The sequence below is a fragment of the Astatotilapia calliptera genome, chromosome 11, assembly GCF_900246225.1.
Source record: "Astatotilapia calliptera chromosome 11, fAstCal1.2, whole genome shotgun sequence".
Lineage (NCBI taxonomy): Eukaryota > Metazoa > Chordata > Actinopteri > Cichliformes > Cichlidae > Astatotilapia > Astatotilapia calliptera.
Window position 1 is genome coordinate 29,633,956 of NC_039312.1, and position 24,799 is coordinate 29,658,754.

Here is a 24,799-nt window from a genome sequence, read left to right on the forward strand (position 1 = left end):
GTCTGTGTTTCTTGGTATCCTGGTCCTTGGTCTGCGTCTCTCTGCTCCGCTCTCCGTTTTGTAAGATTTCAGGTTTGCTCTTTAGTTTCTCCCAGTTTAGGTTTGTCATTACTCATGCTTCATTGCCTGTTTTTGCCACTGCCACCGTGTAAATAAACTTCACTCGTATCATCAGTTTGCTGCATTTTGGGTCCTCCTTTTCCTCCACTCCACACGGCTCACTCCGCCAGCCGTGACAGTTAAGATCAGTATCGGCTTATGGGTGGGGGGTATGACAAAGTCAAACATCAGAACTTCATTTGTTTCAGCATGTCTTGTATGACATGTCATCCAGCTGACTGCATTCTTAAAAGCCACTTTACCTTTAGAGTACAGGCTCACGCCCTTACCTGAGGTATTGTTAACATGTTCACAGGTGCTTGAGTAATACAGGAATTTGTTCCTCCTTGTCTAATGTCTGGATGTTAGTTTGGTGTGCTCTCCTGCAGATCATTCCTTCCAAAACAGCACATAATAAAGTGCTGGTGAGCAACTGCATTTGCAAAACGACAATATAAATAATTGCATTTCATTTAAAAATGAAGAAAAATCTGACTCATAAACTGTTGCAAAGAGCAAGTACCATCAGGAATGGAAAGGATTCATGACATGCAATGATGTGAGTTTATTAGAAACGACTGCAAAAACATTAAATCTATTTCTCTTTTATGGTAACTATTTCCACAGTGGTGAACCTTTTACTGAAAAGTCGACTAAGACCGAAAATTGTATAGGGATCTGAAAAACTCAACACCTATGTGTGTATTTTGTTGTGTCAGCGGCGCTTGAACAATCTTTATGTTTGCTTAATATGTCACCTGTATTTACGCAAAGTGTGATAAAGAACATCCGGACTGCATCCTTTGAACCCTGTGGGTCATAACTGCCACACCTCAAATGACACAGTCTGACCACACCTTGTGGGTGGTAGGTGTAATAACAGCATGTTCTCTGTTTAACCCCTTAAGTCTGTGTTGTTTCTCCGGACCCAAATGTAACTGAAAGAAAATACCCAAACTTAATCAGTAACAGCTCCTCAACTGTATGACGATTCTTGGAAAACAGACACTTGGGATACCAAATATTAAGAGATGGCCTAGTCTGAGTAACATTTATTAATGGTGTACTTTCGTAAAAGTCATGTCATGCATGACAGAAAGTTCCTGTTTTGCTTTTAAAAAGAACAATGATAAAAGCCAATATAAAAAACACTAACAGCAAATGTTTGCCTTGAGTCAAAGTGAAAAAAAGAAAAGAAAAAAAAAGGACCAAATTATTCAAAGACTTCCCGAGTTCACGCTATTGTAGAAGAGGCATTTCCGGCTCTGGTCAGTTTTCCTTATCAGTTTCCTTGCCCTTATTTGGAAGTTCCGGAAATTTCAACTTGTTCCCAACAGTTGATGTATAAATAAATTTTGTAACGAGATGCAATAATCTACAATCTCTTTGTAGATTATTGTAGATTAGACAATAGAGTGATCAATACAGAACATTACTGATCATAAAGCTGGTAGATATAGTCTACTCTGAAACTCAAACAGCAACAGTACAAACATGATGACTACAGGTCTACATATAGATCCTATACTGTGTATATATTGTATATTGCTGTAAAAGGGATAACGAAGGCGAAGATGGGATGTTTTGGAAATAAGAAGAGAACCAAAAGTACATTTGAAAAGCATTTAAAAGCTGAGAAGAGCTAAAGACAAAAAGAAAACTAAAGTTAAACAACCCAGTGTGGGCTAGGCTTTCACATTCCACATAATTACTATACAATCCTGAGTCCCTTTCAGTCATGTGCAGTGCTCGGCCTCACCCAATGCTTTATCTAATCTTTTTCCAACTTATATTATAATAGAGTTTAACCATTAACTCTTTTACATTATTTAGGTAGCTTTTAAGCAGATGCACAGATACTATTGCATAACAATTTTTTTTTCTGCACAACAAAACAGCAGGTCTGGTATGGCTGAGATTGAATCAGTCTTAGTAGATATTCTGGAAGATCCTCATGCAGTTTGGCGTTGCCTACGTGAAAAGCATGCAACATTGTTGTCAACAGCCAATGTACCTTAACAGCTCTTGTGAGCATGCTCTGCACGTAGCACACACACAAGAGAGACTGGAGGCGGGGCGACAACACAGAAGAGCCTCTTTGTTTCACTGCACACGTGTCATTACGCCATCTAGTGGTGAAAAACACTGTATTTGCAGGAATCTGAGGTACGCGTATCCTCTTTTAAGTAAAAGAGGAACGAGGCATACTGTAGTTCTCGTCCTGTTTCCACTACCCGGTTGGCTATGAGAAGAAATCATTTAGACGTGTGATTGAGAGCAGAGCGCACACACAGGGAAATAACAGAGCGACGGATATTTGCAAGAGTTGGGAGCTGTGGCAGAAAGAAGGAAGAAAGTAAAAATGAAAGAAAAAACCCCTTTGTTGTTGAAAGTGACTGTCAAGGGGGAGCCCCCGCCTCTTCCTGTCAACGCGGGGCAATCCCCGCCTCTTTCACATCTCCGAAAAATTCAAATTAAATTCAGATTTAGTGACAGGATGCAAATACAGTGTATCAATAGCAGGCTTCAAAAAGTCTATGTAAAATGTATAATTCATGAAGAAGTGTCTCACTCGTGTCATTTATTGTGAAGTAAAAGGCGCACATTCACTTAAAGGACAAGGTTAAAGTATTTTAGAAGCATAAAAAGCTTATTTCCCAAAATATAGAAACATTTTTAGCTCAAAGTAGCAGCAAGCATCACTGCATTTGTTGGCACACGTAAAGCTTAGTATTATTAACTGAGAGCATAAACCTTAAAGCGGGGTAATATCAAAATTTCACACAAACTTGAACTGAGGTGTCACGAAATGAGTCATGTTTGATTTTGGAAGAACAAACAACACCAAGGTTGATTTGGCTAATCCACGTGAGCTGCACTTCCTGTTACTCAGAGCCCAGTCAAATTCCAGCGTCTCACACCTAATTTCACTTTTCCTGGTAAAACCCCAGATGGTAAATTTTTGACTTCTGCCAAAATGTGATTGGGCCATCTCCGGGGGATCTCGTTCAGGCTGGCTTTTTTTCTTTCTTTCTTTCTTTAAAAAAAAAAAAAGTTTTCTAAGTTAGTATGCACTTCCTCTTTTCTTGTGGTTGCAACCAAGTGCCATTAACTGGAAACACCCCCACACCACACGTATGACACACACACAGAAGAAAAACCTTTTGTTTGAAAGAATTCCACTGACCTAAACATCTGGAAGGAAATTTTCAGAAGCGATGCGTTGTTTTGATTGTGTGGGCGAGGGGGCATCTATAAACCAGAGAGCGCATAACATTTAAAAAAAAGTGTCAAGTTGAAAATGACAACAAGAAGGAAGCAGACCTTGAGGGGGAAGAACGTATAACACTTTGATTATACTGCAGCAGTAAAACATTGTTGATTACTACTGTGTGTATGGACTATAAAGCTCAAAACATTTTCAGCGCCACGTGAATGTGAATGCTAATGTTTGATCATTTATCATTGAACTGCAGTCAAATGTTGCAACAAGCTAAAGATAATGTTGTTGTGGTGTTTCATCAGACTTCAGTGGAAATCTAATGCGAAACCGATAAGTCAGGTCAGGTTGGTATTTAGCCAAGTAAAACACACACACACACACACACACACACACACACACACACACACACACACACACACACACACACACACACACACGCACACTGTATACTAACAACAAGGGGAACAGGGGAACACAAAAATATGTCTTCTTGTTATTCCTTGTTGTGGTTAGTGTGGATAATCCCTATTCATGATTGTTGGCAGGTCAAAGGGACTATTTCTTTGCAGAATGTAGTCCCTATAAAAAGGATGGGATGAAAAAGAAAAGCCCAGTATCAGGTTTGGGACAGCAGACCAGTGCAACACATCCACTGGTGTTGGTTTGGTGTTGATGCAGTTAAGTCCAAACCTGTGCTATACACCAAGACAACCTGAAAGGGCATGTCAGAATAATAACCAGGGATAATATTTTAAGTGTAACCTGGAGCCCATCTAGTTTTGTGTTTTGAGTGAATTTACCCTTTTGACACAAGCACATTTTATTTGCTTACACAGGCTGCAGGTGCAATAGATCACACCACGAGATCAAACAGACACTGAAGGTAAAAAACAGAACACAAACAGTTTGAGAACTCAGGTGTTTTTTTGTTTGCAGTCATAGATGATGCTGAGTTAATGCTGTGCTTGTTGTTGCTATGATTGGTATCTTTAAAGCGAGCGCAATGCAGTCAGTTGGAATTTCTGACATCTTTGGAATACAGAGAACTTGGAGTTACTCCTTTTATAACGACTAAAGATTGGTCATAGGGATGACTCTGCATGGATGTGCAGAAAAAAGTTACCATCATGACTTTGCAAAGTACTTGACCATAATGCAGAACTTTATAACAAAGTCATGTATCTTCACAACTGCTCTTTGCGTGACATTTTTTAAAACAGTGTTTGTTCTCATATATCGACACATATTACAGGCTATTGCCTAAACACCAAAAGCCGACTCCTGGCAGGCATCACAGAGAGAAACACAAAAAAGTGTTAAAGACTTTTTCACAAGCCCTCGAAAGGTGCTGGGCTGTATTTGCAATGCCATCTAGTGGTGAAAGAGAAGGGGTGTGAAATGTATCTACAGTGAAGAGCACAATTTACATCTGTAGCTTGCAGATGTAAGATGATGGACTCTAAATTAAAGCAAAAATACTAAGAAAAAAATAGTAAAGGAGTGAAACCACGAGCTTCTTTTAATGGAATTCCCAAAGGGTTTTTTTGTTTTGTTTTTTCAGGGAAAACAGGGAGATCACAGTGGTTTTGGTGATTTCCCCTCCAGGGGAGAGTTTTTATCATGTTGTTTTTACATAAATGACAAATCCAAAGCATTATTGTAAATAATGATGTTATGATGTGCAGCAATCGGGTCTTAGTTATCTTAATTACGTCATAGTACTGTTACCGTATCACCCCCTGCTTTGGGGATTCCCATGATGTCACTTTTTTCCCACACATTTGTTTATTATTATTATTAATCTCTGGCTCTTTAGCCTGTCTTCCTCCCTTCACCCCAACAGGTTTCGTCAGATGGCTGCCCTGAGCCTGGTTCTACTGGAGGTTTTTCTTTCCAACTGTGACCAAAGCAGTTGCTCAGCGGAGTTTATATGATTGCCAGTGTTTTATCTGTGTTCTGTGTATTATTGGAGGGTCTTTACCTTACAATATAAAGCACCTTGAGGCAACTTTTGATTTGGTGCTATATTAATACTATTGAAATGAAACTGGAATTGAATCCATTGTTTACTCCATTCTATTCTTTTATAAAGTTCCAAGCCTTGTTGTGTTTCAGGGATTTGTGTGTTCCAGTGATCTGAGGAGCTACGCTATATTGCCAAAGTGTGTTTATGGGATTTTTTTTTTCTTTTACCATTCTTCCAGAAGTGCATTTGTGAGGTCAGACACTGATGTTGGGTGAAAAGGCCTGGTTCGCAGTCTCCGCTCTAATTCATCTCATAGCTTTTCTACTAGGTTGAGGTCAGGACTCTGTGCTGACCAGTCAAGTTCTTCCACACCAGACTCCCTCAGCCACGTCTTTATGGACCTTGCTTTGTGCACTGGTGCGCAGTCATGTTGGAAGAGGAAGGAGCCATCCCCAAGCTGTTCGCACAAAGCTGGGAGCATGAAATTATTCAAAATGCCTTTGTATGAAATGGCATTAGGGGTTCCTTCCACTGACACTAAGGGGCCCAGTCTAACTCCTGACAAACAACTCCATACTATAATCTCCCTTCCACGAAATGTTTCACTTGGCACAATGCAGTCAGACAAGTACCGCTCTCCTGCAACCGACAAACCCAGACTTGTCTATCAGATTGCCAGATGGAAAAGTCTGATTCATCACTCTAGAGAACGTGTCTCCACTGCTTTAGAGTCCAGTGACATCGTGTTTTACACCACTGCATCTGACACTTTGCATTTTGATTGGTGATACAAGACTAGGATGCAGCTTTTGAGCCATGGGAACCTTTTTTCATGAAGCTTTCTACACTCTATTCTTGAGCTAATCTGAAGGTCACATGAAGTTGGAGGTCTGTAGTGACAGATGCTTCAGAAAGTTCACTTGAGCATCTGCTGATCCCACTCTGTAATTTTACATGGTAATACCATTTCATGGCGAACTTTCCGTTGTTCCCTTATCACTTCCATTTTGTTATAATACTTTGTTACAAACCAGCTCACTGTGGAATATTTAGTAGTGAGGACATTTTATGATTATATTTGTTAGACAGGAAGCATCCTATCATGGTACCACACTGGAATTCACTGAGCTCCTGAGAGTGACTCAATCTTTCACAAATGTTTGTGGAAGCATTTTGCATGCCAAGGTGCTAGATCAGTGAATACTTTTGGCAATATAATGTATGTTGTTGGGGGCAATTCACCCCTGGTAGGGTCTCTCAAGTCTAATTGATCCTGGGTGAGAGGCCAGACCAAGAGCAAATTTGGCAGCTCCTATTAGTAAAAAATCAAGGGTCCAATTTACTCTGCCTGGGACAGTGTCGCCAGGCAGGCCCTTCTGGAGCCCTTTAATCTGAACATTGGCTGCTGTTCTCTTAAGTTGCATTACATTTGTGGGCCACTGGAGTAAAAACTCTTTTGACAGTCCCAAGAATTATTATTATTTTCATTTTATTTCAATAATTATTCATTTTTCATATTGACAAGACAATGAAAAAAAAACATAAACTGGATTAAAAAGTAACCAAACAACAGTCTCGTCATAGTCATTGTGCTTTTATGGAACATATTAGCTGTACATAAAAACAACAACAACAGCAACAACAACAACAAAAACTGTGTAAGATAAAACCCTTAAATGGTCGAAAGATATATACGTCACATCTACTGATTCTAAAGTAAAAAACACTTTAATCCATTCTGCAGTCAAAGGTCACTGTTACACAGTTATTGGGAAATGCAGTTAATCTAAACAGTCATACGGAAACAGCTCAATGCATGTAGATATGGTCAAGACAACCTGAGAACGACCACACTGCTTCAAGTCAACAGGACAGTGCTCAACAGTGACTCAGACAACCACTGGTTACAGTTAAGGTAAGGAGCAAATCTGAACACACAAACTGTACCTTAAAACAAATGGACTGCAGCAGCAATATATTATAATAATAAATAGTAATAATACAGGATACCACTCCTGTTAATAAAGAACACAAAACTGAACATTTCTGCTGTGACATTCAGAATTTGGTGAAACATTAAAATAAAACATGAAAAAATGTTTTATATTATGTCAATATGTATATATGAACCAAGGTCATAGATTTAGACAGCAACCTGTTGAATCTGTGCTATGAAGAATTAAAGCACTTCCGTAGACAAAAGAGGGTCCTGCTACTTTCAAGGTCTATCTGATTGTAGTGTAAAAGTGTATTTTGTGACACTTTGACTATTTTAAAAACATTTCTTATGTACAAATCTTTTATTATTTGTTCAATTTGAAGTCATTGCAATAAATGAATAGAAATAAAATGATGTATATAATGTTTGCACTAAAACACTAACACATTCAGCGTCATTACCACTTGTTAGCAACACCATCTAAAACCAATTCATGGCACAAATGTGAGAAGCATCTATTGCTGAAACAAAAAATGATCTCAAATGATGCCAACATGATGCTTTCTGAAGTACAATTCTTCACTTTATCAAAGCAAAAAATTTACAATGAAGCAATGATAAAACAGACAAAAGTGTGATAAAGGTGCTGTTAATGTGAGTGTGTCATCTCATTTCTGATTGAAATGGCAGTTTTATTTATATACCACATTTCATTAAAAGCAAACTTAACTTCAAGAACATGAATTGCCAAATGAAGTAAAAAACAATAAAATATAATCAAACAAAACCAAAACACCTACTGAAATAAAAAAGGTTTGAAGTTTTACCGTTTTGATGTACATCTCAGCTCTGACCACTAGATGTCAGCCATCCTCCTTCTGCCCGCCGCTAAGTTTTAATTGAAGGATGAATGTGGTTGATTCCCCACTTCAGTCTCTCTCTTTCTCTCTCTCGCCCCCCTTTCTACACGACTCTCTACCATCTCCGTCACACAGCCAAAATAATAAAATGCTGACTTCTCAAAGTGCTGTCAGTATGCCGGTCTCAGCATAGCAGCCCTGAAGCTTGACACACAGGAGAGAGGGGTGGGGGGTGGGGAGAGAAATAGGGGGTCGAGAGAGTGAGAGGAGGGAAAAAAGAGAAACAAGTTTCTCTGACAGCAGGCTCTGCCTTGCCCAGGGGCTTCAGCACTGCACTTCTGTGAAGGTAGGTGTGAGGCTGCTCTCTGTGTCTGTTTCAGTGAGTTTTTACTGGCATGTTTTAATGGCATCTCTTTGCCTCTTTGTGGGGCTTTCCTTCATCCACACTCTGTTGTGTCACTATGAGGTGTTTGTAAAATAGGAGAAAGGTGCTAGACAAATGGTATTGTCCAAAAATATGGTGTTTCTGTAAAGTTCTGTGCTTTTGTGGTTGATTTAACTATAAATCAGAAATTAGTTTTTTGGGGGTTTTTCTCCCAGATATAGCATCTAAAAGACATTCACTTAAATGAATCTATCAGTATGGTATTTGTAGGCTGCCCATCACTGTGTAAGTAATTTGTCACCGGGGATTTGGAGATGTTGTCTCAGGAGTCTGCAAAGTTTGGAAACCAGAAAAGGCTAAAGTTTACACGTGGCCTGCTCGTCCTCTCCATTTAACATCCATTAGTGCCTGATGTTTTACTATTATCACCAGGTCAGATTGTCTTTTTGGGATTGAATGGTGTAATTATATTAAAAGCAGGGACCTTTCATTTTATGTAGATGGGACCTTTTGGGTTTTTTGGCTCAGGTACAATGTTAGTGAAAGCCACAGTATGTCTTAAAAATGAATTTCTTCAATGGAACCCCCCAGCAAAGTGGTTCTTAGGGTGCTCAAAATGGTGCTCTGACTTGGTCTCACGGAGCAACCCAAGCTGGGGAGGATTCACACAGCTGTAAGTAGCTGACTTGTGAAGCTAAAATTAAGCTGAAGGGTGATTTGGAATGTTACACTTGGTCGGTAAGACGTGGAGAAGATGGCTCGCTGTTGGTGACAAATCTTCTGAGCTCTCGGTGGCAGAACGAGGCCTTAGCCTGCTCACGAGCAAAAAGAAAAAAAAACTTTTTCTGCTAACGTTACAGAAAATTGGATCTACCAAAAGAGCAAGGGAAACAGTGCAGTACAGTATTTGGAATCCCTTTAAAGTTTATTTATGTTCCAGGAAAGATAATGCACTGACACAGAAGCAGAGTGTAAATCATCTTGGAGCATTTATGAGTGCGTAACCTTTGTCACTATGAAATCTAGACGCTTGTAATGGTCTTTTACTTGTAAAATGCACAAGTAAAAGTAACTCATCCCTGCTGCCTGCTTAAATGCAGTACTTTGACATGTATTCATTAGAACTCCTTGCATTTAAATTAAATATGATAAAAGTTATACGATGATAAAAGTTACCTTATAGTGAGTCATGGTTTTAATGCATTCACAATAAGTGCTTCTATCCTTCAGACCTCTAACAATCGTTGCTCCAAAATGAAGCTGCACCCATTTTTTTCTTCAAATAACTTCACAGAAGTTCAAGCATTGAAATCTCTCAATACTGGAGCTGCTGTAGACAACATAGTTGTGAAAATGCTTGTAGAAACTCAATAGATGGCTTGAGATGGAAGGTTTGTAAGGGCAGGATTTTAACTGTTGCAGACACACACACTGACAGCTGCAGACACCATGGATGAGCAGTTGTTCTTATTCCACTTTTTTCAGGCCTTCTTGGCATATGCCTGGAGACACTACATTGTGCCTGAGCAGTGCACAGTGTAGTGTAGTGTCTGCTAAAACAAGTTTGTGTGATCAAAACAAATTTATGTCACTTGGACCCAAGTGGGCATAGTTGTAGATGCAGAAACTGTAACACTGGCTTAACACTGGTTTAATAGGTGCAGTCATCAAGGGGAGTGGAGACCAGGCGTCTGTTCCTGTTGAGGAAAACTCCGTGTGCTTATCAGTCTTAGCTGAAATTTGCCCTGTGAGCTCAGTTATTCTGACTGACTGGACTTTTGCTCCCTTTGAGCAAGTTATATGAAGTTGGCCTGCATAGGTGTGATCTAATCAAAGGAGAGTGGGGGATACGTCAATAGCGACAGTCTTTGATTTACAGCTAAAATAACATTTAGTTTCTAGTTTTAATTTTTAGGAGGTAGAATTACTTGATGCAAAACAGTTTATACAAATGAGTCAAAGCAATGGGTTAAAAGGGACCTGGATTGAATGCTGCTTACAAAAGCAGTACTTATCTCAAGAGACGGTTTAAGGTTTACGTAAAATGACACAGTCTTATCTGAAACAAAGAATCAAATTTATCTGAATTTGAAAAAAAAAAAAACTTTTTCAGATCAAAACAGAAAAAATATGACCCATTGGACTTTTGTGATCTCACTAAAGGTTAAAAACAAAACTGTATTTCAATGAAACATCAATAACATGTAGCTGTACATTTATAGCCAGGCTTAGCTGAGATCACGACTCCTATAACTAGAGCAGCTGCAGGTGCAGGACGTGGTTGAGATTTTAACTGGAAAAAGAACGGTCCAGAGCCAGCTGGCAGCGGCAGGTGACGGTCGTTGCACTGCTCCACACCCACTTTGCTTTCTATCATGCAGAAACCCTGCTGGGACTGCTGGAGACAGATGCACATGCACAAATACACCATCTGTTTCCAATGTGGACAGGGGCTTCCTGGAATGTGTCAAAACACATCATTTGATCAGACTGTTAGTTTACCAGAGTGCTATTTTCTATAGTCTACCAAAGCTGACAGCAAGCAATTCCCTCAAAATTGTAAAGTTTTGACTCTGTTTTGTAGTTTTCATGTCTCAGTGGTAGTTTTGCCTTTTGATACTTTGAAGGTTAGCTTTCTGATTTGTCATTTTCCCCCTAATCTATCTTCCCTTTGTGATTATGTGACCCTTCAAGCCTCTATAAGTTAAGAAAATATGTTCTTCGGCGCTGGCAGGCTGTTGGTATCCAGTTGTCTGAGCCCTCACTCTCAGCTGGTCAGAACAGCCATGTATTTAGCTCATCAATAAGTAAGGCTCAAAGGCTTGACAGCAGGCAAATCACATGAGCTGAGTTTGGCCAGAAACCACTTTAAAAAAAGGGAAAAATGAATGATCTAGTTAGCCTCATTTTTTTTCATGTCACAATGTTTTGGATTTATTACACTGTCTGCTTCAAATGCATGAGTCAGACTAACATAAATATATATGAATAGGTAAAAAATGACATTTATCAGGCATTGCAGATTACATCATTAGTTTTCTTTTGATCATAGAAAAAAGCCCCACAATGCATCTTTAAATTTACCAATTTATTGATTTGATTTGACAGATTACCAGATAGTGTTCTGTGAAAAAAAAGGCATTTTAAAAAAGGAGTTCACTGTAATGACTTTTATTGATCTGAAGTCACATTAAAGCATTTTTGTCTGCATCTGTGACATGATGGTCCAGCAAAAGATGAATGACTCTGTAGCTGACTGATATTTAGTGGGGTTTTTTTTATAGCTATGAGTCTACTTTAAAGAGCTGGGGGAGCTTTACTGTCAAGAGACTGGTAAAACCTTTCATCCGTGGTAAAAAGTGAGTCTAAGTAGATTGATGCCTCACCTTGACCTGTAAGCTGCATCTTTTAAATCTCCTCTATCTTCCTCAACACTGGTTTATGCGATCCAGTGTTTGCGTCCCTGGCTTTGCACATTAGAGGCACGCAGTGTTGATGAAAATAAAGATATACTTTAGTACATGTTATTTTGTGGGGTACAATATAATTTAATGGCCTATATTTTGTTTAAAAAACTCTGAATTCAGAGTTTTCACACATATGTGTATACACAGTACTCAGTATTACACAGTCACATTATGTGTGGGGACTAGACTTTACTGTGGGCATGAAAAGAAATCCCCACAATAAAGATTTGAAATTTTATGGGTAGAAACATGGCTTTTGGTTAGGTTAGGTCTGTGAAATTGATGTATGTCATTGTTTTGTCCTGTATGTGTATGCGTATTTGTGTGTTTGTGTGTGTCTGTCTGCCCTTTCTAATAAAATGTAACCTGATCGGTGACTCTAAGAACACAAACAAGCTTTCAGTCTCAGACGTTTTATGAAGAATAGAATAGAATAGAACAGAACAGAATAGAATAGAATAGAATAGAATAGAATAGAATGGAATAGAACAGAATAGAATAGAATAGAATAGAATAGAATAGAACAGAACAGAACAGAACAGAACAGAATAGAATAGAATGGAATAGAACAGATTAGAATAGAATAGAATAGAATAGAATGCCCATTAATCGCAAAGTTATTTAGAGCTTCTGGAATAATGCAGAACAGTGCAGTTCAGTTCTATTTCCATGGTAACCAAGTTCCCATGGCGTCGTCAGGGAAACCAACTCATTTGGTTGTGTTGTATCACGACATTATTTTTTACTGATTTTCTAGAGAAACTCTGGTGACACAACAAACTCACAGGGCCTTACAAACAAACACAAGGTGTGCCTTTCCACCTCAGGCCGATGTCCTTATTCAACTTTTCATATCAGAAATTTTGTGTGTTAAATGTTTCAGCTTTTTCATGTGTTTGTGCTTTTGTTTTGAAAAAACAATGATCAAGAAAACAAGTGAAAATCCTAAAAGGGGATGTGGCTCATTTGTATGTTGTAAACCATTGTTATAAATAATTTATATCTTGATACACAGCTTTTATTTTCAATTCATTTAAAAATGGAAATGAGAAACTTGACATCTGCTGCACATATGCAGTCACTAATTTGGACCATCTTGAATGTGTTTCGACAAACTTTGTTTCAGTATAAATGAAAATAAAGAGCAAGGGCTCCCTGAAACACAAAACCCCGCAACCACAATAGAGTTATTTGAGTGCTGGAAAAGTACACTTTTCAGATCACTTTGGATAGTGGAAAGTTACTCTGAATTATGCTGTCCTAATCCATCCTTGAGCACGTGATTATGTTGTCATGCAAAAGAACTGCCTGCTATAAAACACTCGGAGTTATAGATGTGAGTGGTTTCTGACATCACGCTAGCAGACTGCCTGCAAGATACAATATTGTATGACCTGATCTGCAATGGTTTTCGCTCTGTTACCAAGTTGGGAAAAAATTTGGAGTAAAAATGAAAACACTGGCCCTTTAACCTGATAGCTGCATTACTCATACTTTGACCCAGATGTATACATGTTCTGTCACTGTGGTATTTTCATGTTTGGGGAGCCCTGTGGTGTTGTATGTAGACCACACTCTTTGTTATTTGAGGCTGGTGTGAATTAACTGCAACGTTTTAATGTGTCAAAAGCATAACTGTGTCACTGAGTTTTCATCCCTGGGTGCAGATATGTTTCGGGTGGGTCCACAACTGTATCAGCGAGTGTCTGTCAATGATAAATAAGGGATTGCACTTTCCACTCCTCTCTTCTCTCCATTTGACTATTCTTAGTCACTGTGTGGTAAGCTGAGGGTTTAAAGTTACAAAGACCTCATTCTCGCTCTCAGTCTTTCGTTGCTTACACTTCTTCGTGTCACTGACTCTCTTCTGTTAAAACTGCAAAGCATCAGTGGGCTCTTCTGCTGCAGTTTGCTTTAAGGTGAAAATAAAGACTATGCAAGAATGTGATCTGGGGGCTGCTGTAGCATATTTCCACAGACACTGCTTTCCTGAGTATTGCAGATGTATTATTGGAAGCGCATCTATTATTATCATAATAGCATTATTGAAGCACTCTGGATAGGGCAGCTGATAGGAGATCATGATGCTACTTGCCAAGGACAGTGGTTGACAAAATACAAAGAAGGGGACCCCTTGTGGTCCTTGACAGGTTTCCAAGAGGATCCCAGATAAAATAAGAGCTGGGTGGTTTATCATTTACTTATATAGTCAGTAGATCTGCGGATTAAGCTTTCTGACCATGAGCTGTAACATCCTCTGTTAGCATCTGGCTGAGGATTTCAAAAGCCTGTGTTTACACTGCAACATGTTTAATGTAGGCTATAGTAATGCTAAAACAGTACTCAGTCACTCCTTTGTCTTGCATGATTAACAGTCAAAGCTAAGCTTTTTACAATGAAACTGATATTATTGTAAGAGTTTCTAACATAATAAGTGACAGCACAAGATAAGTAAAAGAGGGTTGGAAATAGGACACAGTAAAAGAAACCAAGGTATGACAGAAAAAAGATTTTAGATAAAAGAGTATAAAGATTGATTGTCCTCTCTTCTTTTCCCCCCTTTTTTACTGGCAGTGCCCTCTTACCCAGGGGTGCGCAGCAGTGTGTATGAGTGTGTGTGTGTATATGTGATTCACAGCCTCAGGAACCATGTCAGACCCCAGGGACATTGATGAGGATGCCATCCTCAAAGGCCTTAGTGCCGCGGAGCTGGATCAGCTGGAGTATGAGCTGCAGGAGATGGACCCTGAGGTATGGATGATTTGACCTAAAACCTGCTTTTCCAGTGTCATGGGGCTTTAATAGCTGGTTCCTGACATTCACAAGTCTTACCTTTGTGCCGAAAATCTACCCGACATCAGGAGTAGCTTGTTAACCATCAGACATGTGGGAAGTATGTGACATCTAAAGCAAGAACTACATTTTTTGTACCCTTTGTTACTTGTAAATTTTTTACTAGTAGGAGAGTAAAAGCAAATGATGACGTTTTAAAGCATACCTCTCAGTCAGTAAACTGTAGTGTTGCCATATCAAACATTACCCAATTATAAAGATAAAATAACATGGTTCTACAATGCAGAAAGTGCATGGGTTACAAATTACATTTCATTTTAGTGACTTCTTTCATAAAAGAAAATTTTTTTAATGGGTCTCTCACTTTTCACATTAGATGTAAAAAAAAAAAAAAAAATAGCATCCATTTGCAGAAAATGTTCATTTGATGCACTTTCAGTGCAGGGTAGAACATTACCTGCAAGAAGAGTGAGTCTAGACGTTTTATATAATTCTTAGAAGGAAAGTAAGATAACAAGGAAGGAAGACAACAAGGAACCTTCTCAGCTATCTTTTGGGTAATAAATTCTGCTGCTTCTCTGTTCAGATCATTTGATATACCTAAAACTTTCTACTAATTTAGTCTTATTTTCCCATCAACATAATATGATCCGATGTTCTCCCAGAATGCCATGCTGCCGGCTGGCTTTCGGCAACGAGATCAGACAAAGAAGACCCCGACGGGGCCATTTGACCGTGACGCCCTGATGAAGCACCTGGAGAAGCAGGCCATGGAGCACGAGGACAGGGAGGACCTGGTGCCCTTCACCGGTGAAAAGAAAGGTGGGAAAGCAGATTCTTTGTCTGAGGATTTATGTAGGTGTCCTGTTACATAATATGCAGCAAGTCATTTAATTTTGTTTTCAGGCTAAAGTTTGAACATACAGTAAAAATCTATCTAAGCACTTTCAATATCTCCCCTTTCAATTGGGAATAGTTAGTCACTAATATCAACAATGGAATTTGCAATAAATGGAAACTAGTGATGCGAAAAGCAGATGTTCTTGGGATTCACCACTGAAATTGTGAAGATAAATGAGCACAAAAAAGAGCTGAGAAAGCACCGTGTAGGATTAAGTGAAACCTGAGTTTATTAAAGCTCCATTTGTGATATGTTTTGGGAAAAATCATACAAATAAAGCTTTCATGAGAAGTGAAATTATTAGATAGATAACTTCATTAAGAAATATATATATAAACAAACATCAGATATTTTGTAGTTTTTTTTAACTACCTTTTTTGGCCTTTGCTACCCTTTTGCCTGCCTTTGTCTTCTTATTTATCATCTTTTTCTTTCTGTATCTAGGAAAGCCTTTTGTGGCCAAGAAAGCACCAGAGATCCCCCTGCATGAGCAGGTGATCCTGGAACCAGAGCTAGAGGAGGCCTTGAAAAATGCCACTGATGCAGAGATGTGCGATATTGCAGGTAAGATTTACTATTGCTACTGTTTACTATTACTACTAATTGTTTGGCAGCACTATACTTATGTAGTATATATACTATATACACATTGGTTTTTTACAAGTGCAACTTAGTAAACAGGGCGCTTTTATGACAGGCTTTATCAGGCTGCAGATAATTCCAAAATCTATATTTAGTCTGTATTTCAGGAGCTAAACATCTAACGATCCTACAGGTAATCACAGGTAAAAGGGAACTGCAACTACTACTCTGACCACAAGTTCTTAGAAAAAAAACAACTATGTTTCCATCCATCCATCCATCCCCTTATCCAGTGGAGGCTTGCAGGGAAGTTGGAGAGGTTGGGTGCATACTGGACAGGGTGGCAGTTTATCCCAGGATGCACAAAAGACAAAACATAACAGCAATCTCATATTTAAGGAATAGTCCTTTAGTTTGTTCTCTCCCTAATACTGTAATGAGGGGAACCAGTGTTGCCTTCATGAATCACATACATACAATAGGAGACAGATTTCTCAGTCAGATCTGCTCATCGTTTCCAGTGAACAGATCTGACTGAGAAATCAAGGAACAGTGCATGCTCAGCAACTTGTGAAGTAAAGCATACGTTGCTTTATCATTCATTCCAACTGTAATGAGGACCATTAATTTATAAAATGAACATTGTTTTTATTTGATAAGATTTGGAACTAGAGACCGAGACCGTAAACTTGTTAGGGAAATGTTTACTGAGATCACAGGCAAAGGAGCTGGAGGGTCATTTTCTCATAGACTTCTACATAACCAAACATCTTTTTGAAACCAGAGCCATTGCCCTCTTGTACTTTTGTGAGGGATGAAATGGGTAAAATAAAGTGTTAAATGCGAATATTAGCAACGGTTCTGTCCCAGTAAGCCGTACTAATGAGCCGGCATTCATAACACCAAGACCCCGACTCACCTATGACATGTAAAAATGTCTGTAATTACATCTTTTTTATGTGTGATGTCATCTGTTTGTCCTCATGCAATTTCCCATCAGTCGGTGCTTATTAACCAACAATGACATGCACAGCATACTGTGACCTCAGTGTTTTCATCACAGCGGCTTTGACCCACATAGTTCTATTATACAGATCCATTCTCTTTCTACTGCTAGCTTTATATTGTTTCCCTCAACACTGAGACAGCTCGGTTAATGACATGGCCAAACATGTGACGGGGTCCAATTCCCCACGCTCAGCAACACAAAAATAAATAGGTCTGGCTCCAGGCCACCGAAGGAAGGGTGGAGTGGACATGGGGATGGTGGAGGCAAAGATATTGTATCTGTTTAAAACATACTGTGTTTGCAGATAAAGCCTCAGTTTTCCATGTTTCCAGAAACTTGAAATTAAAAAAAAAGTTCACACTTGTTGGATTGCTTTGTTCTTGAATAATAAAATAATTTAAGAGGTGATTTTGACATTTTTTAATGTACTAATGCATCTTAGGTTAGTAGTAATGGTAAACAGCCAAACTAAAGAAAATGTAGTGACAGTATGACAACTGCAGCTTTGTCAAAGTTAACAGTATCCTGTGCAATGCCCTTTCTGGGTTTCTTAAATGTTAGAGAGAAATCAAAACCCTTACAGCCTTCCTCAGTGAGTTACGTTGCTCATCAGTAATTGGACAAGACCTATTTGGGGGAGCTATTTTACAAATGCAGAAAAAATGAAAACGGAAAACCTTAGATTTTCTAAAATCCTCTACACACCATTAATCCTAAATGCCGGATGGTATTTTAGGCAAAGTCAAACTGAAGCATAAAACATGCTTTATTGAGTGTGAAACCCTGAACAGGCGGTTAGACTCCCCTGATGTGCCAAACAGGCAGGCAGGCATCCGGAAAGGCATAGTAGGGGAACATGTTTGTCCAGCACCATGAGTCTGACAGAGAGACCGCCGTTTTAAGCTTGGATAGAGTCCAGATGGGGATTAAACCTCGGTTAGCCTCTGTCAGTCTATTGTTGGGGCTTTCTGGCAAACAGACTGAAGGGAGTGAATAGCCTGGCTGGCATGTCCAACAAATCACTTAAGGATTTTGATTTATATAAGACAATAGCAGTTTATTTGAATTGGTTTAAATTGATCTTGTCTTGATTTATTTAGATTTATCTCAGTTTATTTAAAAGAATTCCAGCATTAATTTTTTTTTAGGTTGCTGTTAGTGTATTTAGCCACTTTAGGATGGCATGGGTGTCCATGGCAAATACTCCCCTTAACCGCCACACACACACACACACACACACACACACACACACACACACACACACACACACACACACACACACACACACACACACACACACAAGGACCTTCCCATGGTTAGAAATACTCCGACGTTGAATGAGGAGGTTGGTGGGAAGGTGCTATGCAGGGAGGTGTTGCTGTCACAGCAGTTGGTTTGTCAGAGACTTTGGACCTGGCAGGTTTCGACAAGAGCAAAAAAAAACACAAAACAACTTGAAGTCTGCCTCCTCCTGGTTGTAAAGAGTAACAGCAATAGAAAAAGAAGCCCCGATTCAACAGCTGTAGAAGGTATTCATTAGTAAATATTTTATATAAGTGTAAGTTCTATTTTTTTGCGTGAGTTCTATTTTTTTTCTAGTTCACATGAATATAATAATGAAGACAACAGTAATTTTATCCAATGATAAACTGCAGAAATTGGGAAAAAAATTATCACAGTATATTGTCACCTAATCTTCAAACTACTAAAACTACCGTGAATATTATGATACTATAATATTACAGTGCATATTAAACACAATAAAATAACACAATACTAACTCCTGCACTAATATGCAGATTGTGAGGTTCTTATTTAATATTTTATTATTTCCAGTTTGGGTTCCTCTTTGCTACATTTCAGCAGTAAATGCTACTTTGACATTACTACTCTAATATGACAGGTATACTTTGTATTTTGAAATGGTCTTTATAGCATTTATGATCAGCTCATATTGCTATACAGTTAAGCTTAGAGGTATAACATGTAAAAGCAGGAGAATATCTTTTTACATCACAATTTTAGCATATGTTAGCAGTTACTGTAAAACAAAAAAGGTATAAATAATTATTTTTAACATCTAACGCTGAACACAATTATTGTGCATCACGTGAATGTCTTGGTTTTATTGTCCTGCAGTGTTATTGTTTTTGTTTTGCTGAGGTGTCAGCTGTTTAAGAAAATCTAAATGCGATACGCCCGTCCTGCACTACCACATCAAACAGCTGACAGACATGGGTCAGCGTATTGCTGATTGTGACCACTGGCAACCTCCATAACAAACCTAAAAACAGGAAAACAAAAAAGCCAGTGAACACTGAACTATAACTTCAACTTAATGCAACAGGAATGATGCAAAGATATAGTTAGTGTTACTTAAGAAAAGCAGTACTTCCTTCACCTTTTCTAAATACTTGCTATTGATGTATTTTTAGGATTAGTTTGACCTGACAAATACTTTAGGTGCCCCTAAACAGAGTCTTTTCTTCTTTTAACTTTGTGTTGTCACAAATTAACACTGTCTCAATGTCAGCTATAATAACACTAAGAATTCTAGAGGCCCGCAGCTTGACCCTGAAAGTTGTGTATTGTGCAAGGTATCTTTACTTCCTTGGGGGCCCCTCGAAAGTGTAAGATTAGAAGTCCCCACTGAACTCAGACAACAGTTTCCTTATCTCATCAAACACCTGTGCACACACGCATAGACACACACAGGAGATGAAGGAAAAGGAAAAACTAACTGTGGCACTTTAGGTTTTGTCCTCGCCACAGAAACATTTTTTCCTAGCAAAGCAATATTAACAAACTTGCCTTTGGTATATCAGTACAGGGACACAGGACACACCATTAAAACTAGCTAAAAAAAATAAGTATAACAGGGGCACAACTCTCTGATTTTATTCAAATAGTATAGATATTTTTATCTGAATGTATTCATGGTGATTGTTTTCCTGTATTTACAGCTATCCTTGGAATGTACACGCTGATGAGTAACAAGCAGTACTACGATGCTCTGGGCACCACAGGCACCATCGCCAACACCGAGGGCATCAACAGTATGTCTGAAAGCCAAAGACATTTATGAGCTATTGCTTATACTCACACAGACAGACGTTAAAATGAAATGCAGACAGACATGTGACAGTACTGTATGTTTTATTGTGTACCGTTTACACTGTAGCCAAAGTTGTGATCATTTATCTCCTTCAGGCGTTGTGAAACCAGATCCTTTCAAGGTCTTCCCTGAAGAACCTCCAAACCCCACCAATGTGGAGGAAACCCTGGAGAGAATTCACAACAATGATAGCAGTCTGACTGAAGTCAACCTTAACAACATCAAGGTCAGCTCATTGGAACGTCACAATTATGAAAAAATTATGCACAGATAAAAAAAAAAAGTTTGTCAAAGGGAGCTTGAAGCTGGACTCAGAGTCCTTAAACGCCCAAACAAGATTAATTTCCCATATGACAACAAATATTACACAATCGTTTCAGTGAACCAGCTCATGTCATATGCTATACTGATCCTTGGCTGCAAAACCCGGATCTGCAAGCTTATCAAGTATTCCTTGTTTGCGAACTGAACATCTCCGTATTTTCCTTGCAGGACATTCCCATCCCAACACTAAAAGAGATCTTTGAAGCGATGAAAGGAAACTCTCACGTGGAGTTTCTGAGCATCGCTGCAACCCGAAGCAACGACCCTGTGGCATATGTGAGTAAATTACCCACTGTAATTATCAACTGCTTGCCAATGACAGCAAATTTCCTCAAAGTTTAAATCAATTTTTATGGTATTTATTTCTTTGATATAAAAATCTTAGAAATGTCTTACAGTTTATATCTCGTTCTAGCTACAGATCTGTTTGTTTACTGAATGACTCTTGATTGAGGGTATTAGAGGATATTTATTTGTAGTGTAAAATATCAACTTAAGGTACTGTTGTACCTCTACTGTGTAATATTGTTTCACATAAAAAGAGATTAATTGCAATGACTGAAGTTTTCCTTCAGATTCTATAAAGATCTCCTTTTCTTTGTCACCTGCTCTTCAGATGCACTGTGGTAAACTATAGTTTATATCCGAATGTGTCTGCCACCTGACTATAAAAAATATTTTTAAGTCCTTAAGAGCTTTTAAAATGTGGAAGAAAAATATAGTTTCAATGTGCGTTTCTGTCTGTGTTTCTAGGCATGCGCTGAGATGCTGCAGGAGAACACCAGCTTACAGAGTCTTAACATCGAGTCTAACTTCATCACTGCAGACGGCATGATGGCGATCATCAAAGCAATGGCTAATAACGCCACACTGATGGAGCTCAAGATTGACAACCAGGTTAGAAACAAATTATTGGACATGCTGTGCATCTACAGCTGATAATTTGCAAGCCACTTTGATACTCACCTGTAGAATAATTTAAGCCTGGCACACAAACGTACCATTTGTGTGCAAAACAATGCCAACATCTACAGTTTTACAGACATTAAATTGTAATTTTGTACCAACAAAGTGATTCCAAAAGAGCTATTAACCGAAGACTTGGCATATTTCAGCATGATGTGCAGTGTAATCTAAAAAAAAAAGAAAGAAATTAAATTGAAAAACACAATGAAACATGGAATGACCTCCCCAGAGGCTGGACCTGAACATTACTGAAGCAGTGTGGGATCGTCTTGGCAGAGAAGCTTTAAATGTCCTTCAAGAAGCCTGGAGAACTGTTCCTGAAGACTATTTAAAAAAAAATTATAAGTCTGCCTAAAAGAAGAAAAATGGTGGTAACACCAACTATTAATTTTCAAGCTCATTAGAACTGTGCAGACTTTGCCATTTCCATCAATGCATGCATTTCCCATTTTCATGGTAACATATAAAAAAAGACTTATGCACAGCAACCAAAACAAGACATCCTAATTTTTATTGTCCAAGTATGAAATAACTGAGTTAATACTCATACCCAATGACATGCTTTTCTTACTGCTTTCAAATTTAATTCACAATGGAAAAAAGGACTCAGTGCTTGATTGTGTTATCCTTTCATGTATCATATAGCGACAAAAACTTGGAGACTCAGTTGAGATGGAGATTGCCTCCATGTTGGAGAACAACTCCAGTATCCTGAGATTTGGCTACCACTTCACCCAGCAGGGTCCCCGAGCCAGAGCCGCCATGGCCATCACACGAAACAATGACATGAGTAAGAAACCTGAATCCATGGTCAGATAGTCTTGAAATATTCATGTATAATACAAGGAATCATTTAAAGTGTTATTGGATTGTGCAACAGAATATGAAATCGGCATCTTCTCTCTTTTACATAGTTCGTCAGCAAAGATTAAGATGAACACGACAAGGAGTGAGCAGAAGAGCAACCATTAGCCCCTCGAAGCCTGCAAAAACGGATGACTCTTGTGCCAGCTCACTGTGGTGCAGCAGAGCTGAATGAATTCTTCCAAATTAATTCTGGTCACTGTGCCTGGGGGAAACCATGTCTAACATCCATGTTCAACCATTCATTTCATTTACTGCAGCAAGAGTTTTGTAGGTTGCTGAATTTCTCATAAAGGCATGTAGAGATCACAAGCACAACCTGAAGTGTCTTTTTTGTGCTTTTAGTTTATGCGTCACCAACATCAACCCAAACAAATAGTTAACTATTTTCATTCACTAACTCAATGTGGTGCTATATCATATGTGGGAGAGGGGGGAAAAAATCTGTAAATACTTTAAATAAAAATATATATTCGATTATTTTTTGTAATTGTTTGGTAAGTTTAATTTTATTGTTTCTAATTCTTATTGCACACATAAATATTATACTCAACAAATATTGTTTTAAATGCACCAAGAAAAAAAAAAATCATACTTTGGCACATTTAAGCAGACTATCTACAGGTTGTGAGTAATCTGTATTTGAGCCACTGATACTGGATAAACTGCTATTTACAAAAGTGACAGCATTTTCTTTTCAAAATTGTGTCCATCAAATAATTGCCATCTTGTAAACCTGAATCAAGAAATTACTTAAATAAAACCTGACTGACAAAGTGAAGTCGGCTAAAAGATTTAGACTCAAGAACAGAAGAAAAACAAAGTCCTTGACATCTATATGGGAAGGCTTTGGGACTCCAACGAACCACGGTGAGAGCCATTATCCCCAAATGGACCAAACTTAGAACAATGGTGAACCGTACCAGAAATTGCCAACCTACCAAAATGACTCCAAGAGGACATCAAGAACTCATCCTGGAGGTCACGAAGGAACCCAGCATAACATCTAAAGAACCAAAAGCCTCCCTTATGATTGAACAATAACAAAGAGAGTGGGCAAAAATGGTATCCATTGGAGAGTTCCAAAGAGAGAAATCACAGCTGACCAAAAAGAACACAAAGGCTCATCTCATATTTCCCCCCAAAAAACATCTTGATGATCTCCAAGACTTTGGTGAAAATGTTGGGGGACTGATGAGACAAAGCTGAACTTTCTGGAAGGCTTGAGTGGGGTAAATCTGGCACAAAGCTAACAGCATTTCATAAAAAACAACAGCAAACCAACAGTCAAACCTGGTGGTGGCAGTGTGATGGTTTGGGGCTTGCACTTTAGTGCTTCAGGATCGGTAACCGATGGAACCGTGAATCAGAATATCAGAATGTCCGGCCATCATTTCATGACCTGAAGCATCAAGCCCACTTAGGCGGCAAAACTGAGTCGTTAAACAGGTTCATGCAGGAAAACTCTCCAGTGTGACTGCATGAAAACTATTCTGCAAAGAACAGCAGACCAAAATTCTTCATCCCTTCAATTCAAAATTCCTTACAAAAGCTTGGTTGCAGTTTTTGCCGTCATGGGTGGCACAACCAGTTATAAGGTTTAGGGGGCAAGTAGGTTTGGATAACTCTTTTCCCCTTAATAAATGAAATGATTTTTAAAAACTGCATTCTACAGGTTATCTTCGTCTAATATTAAAATTTACTTGATGATCTGAAACATTTAAGAAATCAGAAGGGGTGCAAATAGTTTTTCACAGCACTATACATAATCGGAACTGTTATAATCATAATCTCATTTTCTGTGGTAAATATTATATGAAATTATTTCCTAAAACTAACACATTCAGCATTTTAGGTAACCCCCCCCCCCCTCAAAAAAAACCCTTGATTTAATAAATCACAGCCCTTTAATCGCTTACAGTTTCTTCTGATCTTTAGACTTCCTCCAGGCACCTGAGCTATTTTTACATCCCACCCGGCCCAACGCAAATGTGAAACGGATCCTAGCCCACTGAGCTTGAGTTACCTTGTTCCAAATATAAGAACTAACTTTAAGAGGGTTGCACCCTAATGCACCCACAGAAATTTATGAGGAGAAACAGCTGCTAACCTCTCAGGATTTTCACAGCATTGCTTGCATCCCTGCCTTCCACCTCTCGTTTCATTAATCCATTTCTTGAAAGACTTCTCACCTAATGTCAAGTTTGACAAGACCACATATGCTTTTTAGATTTCTCAAAGGTCACATTTTAAAACTGCAAGCTTCACTGACATTTGGCTTTGTGTAAAACTTTCAAGTCAGTGTT

General features: G+C 38.6%; 1 protein-coding gene across 2 annotated transcripts; it reads left to right on the forward strand.

The window, feature by feature from the left end:
• The first annotated feature begins 7,179 nt into the window (after nucleotides 1–7,179).
• Nucleotides 7,180–22,811, forward strand: tmod4 (tropomodulin 4 (muscle)). Of its 2 annotated transcripts, none has more exons than XM_026183615.1 (10): nucleotides 7,180–7,203; nucleotides 14,514–14,690; nucleotides 15,398–15,554; nucleotides 16,078–16,197; nucleotides 20,188–20,280; nucleotides 20,435–20,565; nucleotides 20,832–20,939; nucleotides 21,417–21,560; nucleotides 22,275–22,419; nucleotides 22,544–22,811. In XM_026183615.1, the coding sequence occupies exons 2-10, from the start codon at nucleotides 14,589–14,591 to the stop codon at nucleotides 22,564–22,566; spliced, it is 1,023 nt and encodes a 340-aa protein (XP_026039400.1). In that variant the 5' UTR covers nucleotides 7,180–7,203; nucleotides 14,514–14,588; the 3' UTR covers nucleotides 22,567–22,811. The 2 variants fall into 2 exon arrangements, with proteins under 2 accessions (XP_026039400.1, XP_026039399.1); XM_026183614.1 differs by lacking the exon at nucleotides 7,180–7,203 and adding an exon at nucleotides 8,347–8,433.
• Nucleotides 22,812–24,799: the final 1,988 nt, after the last annotated feature.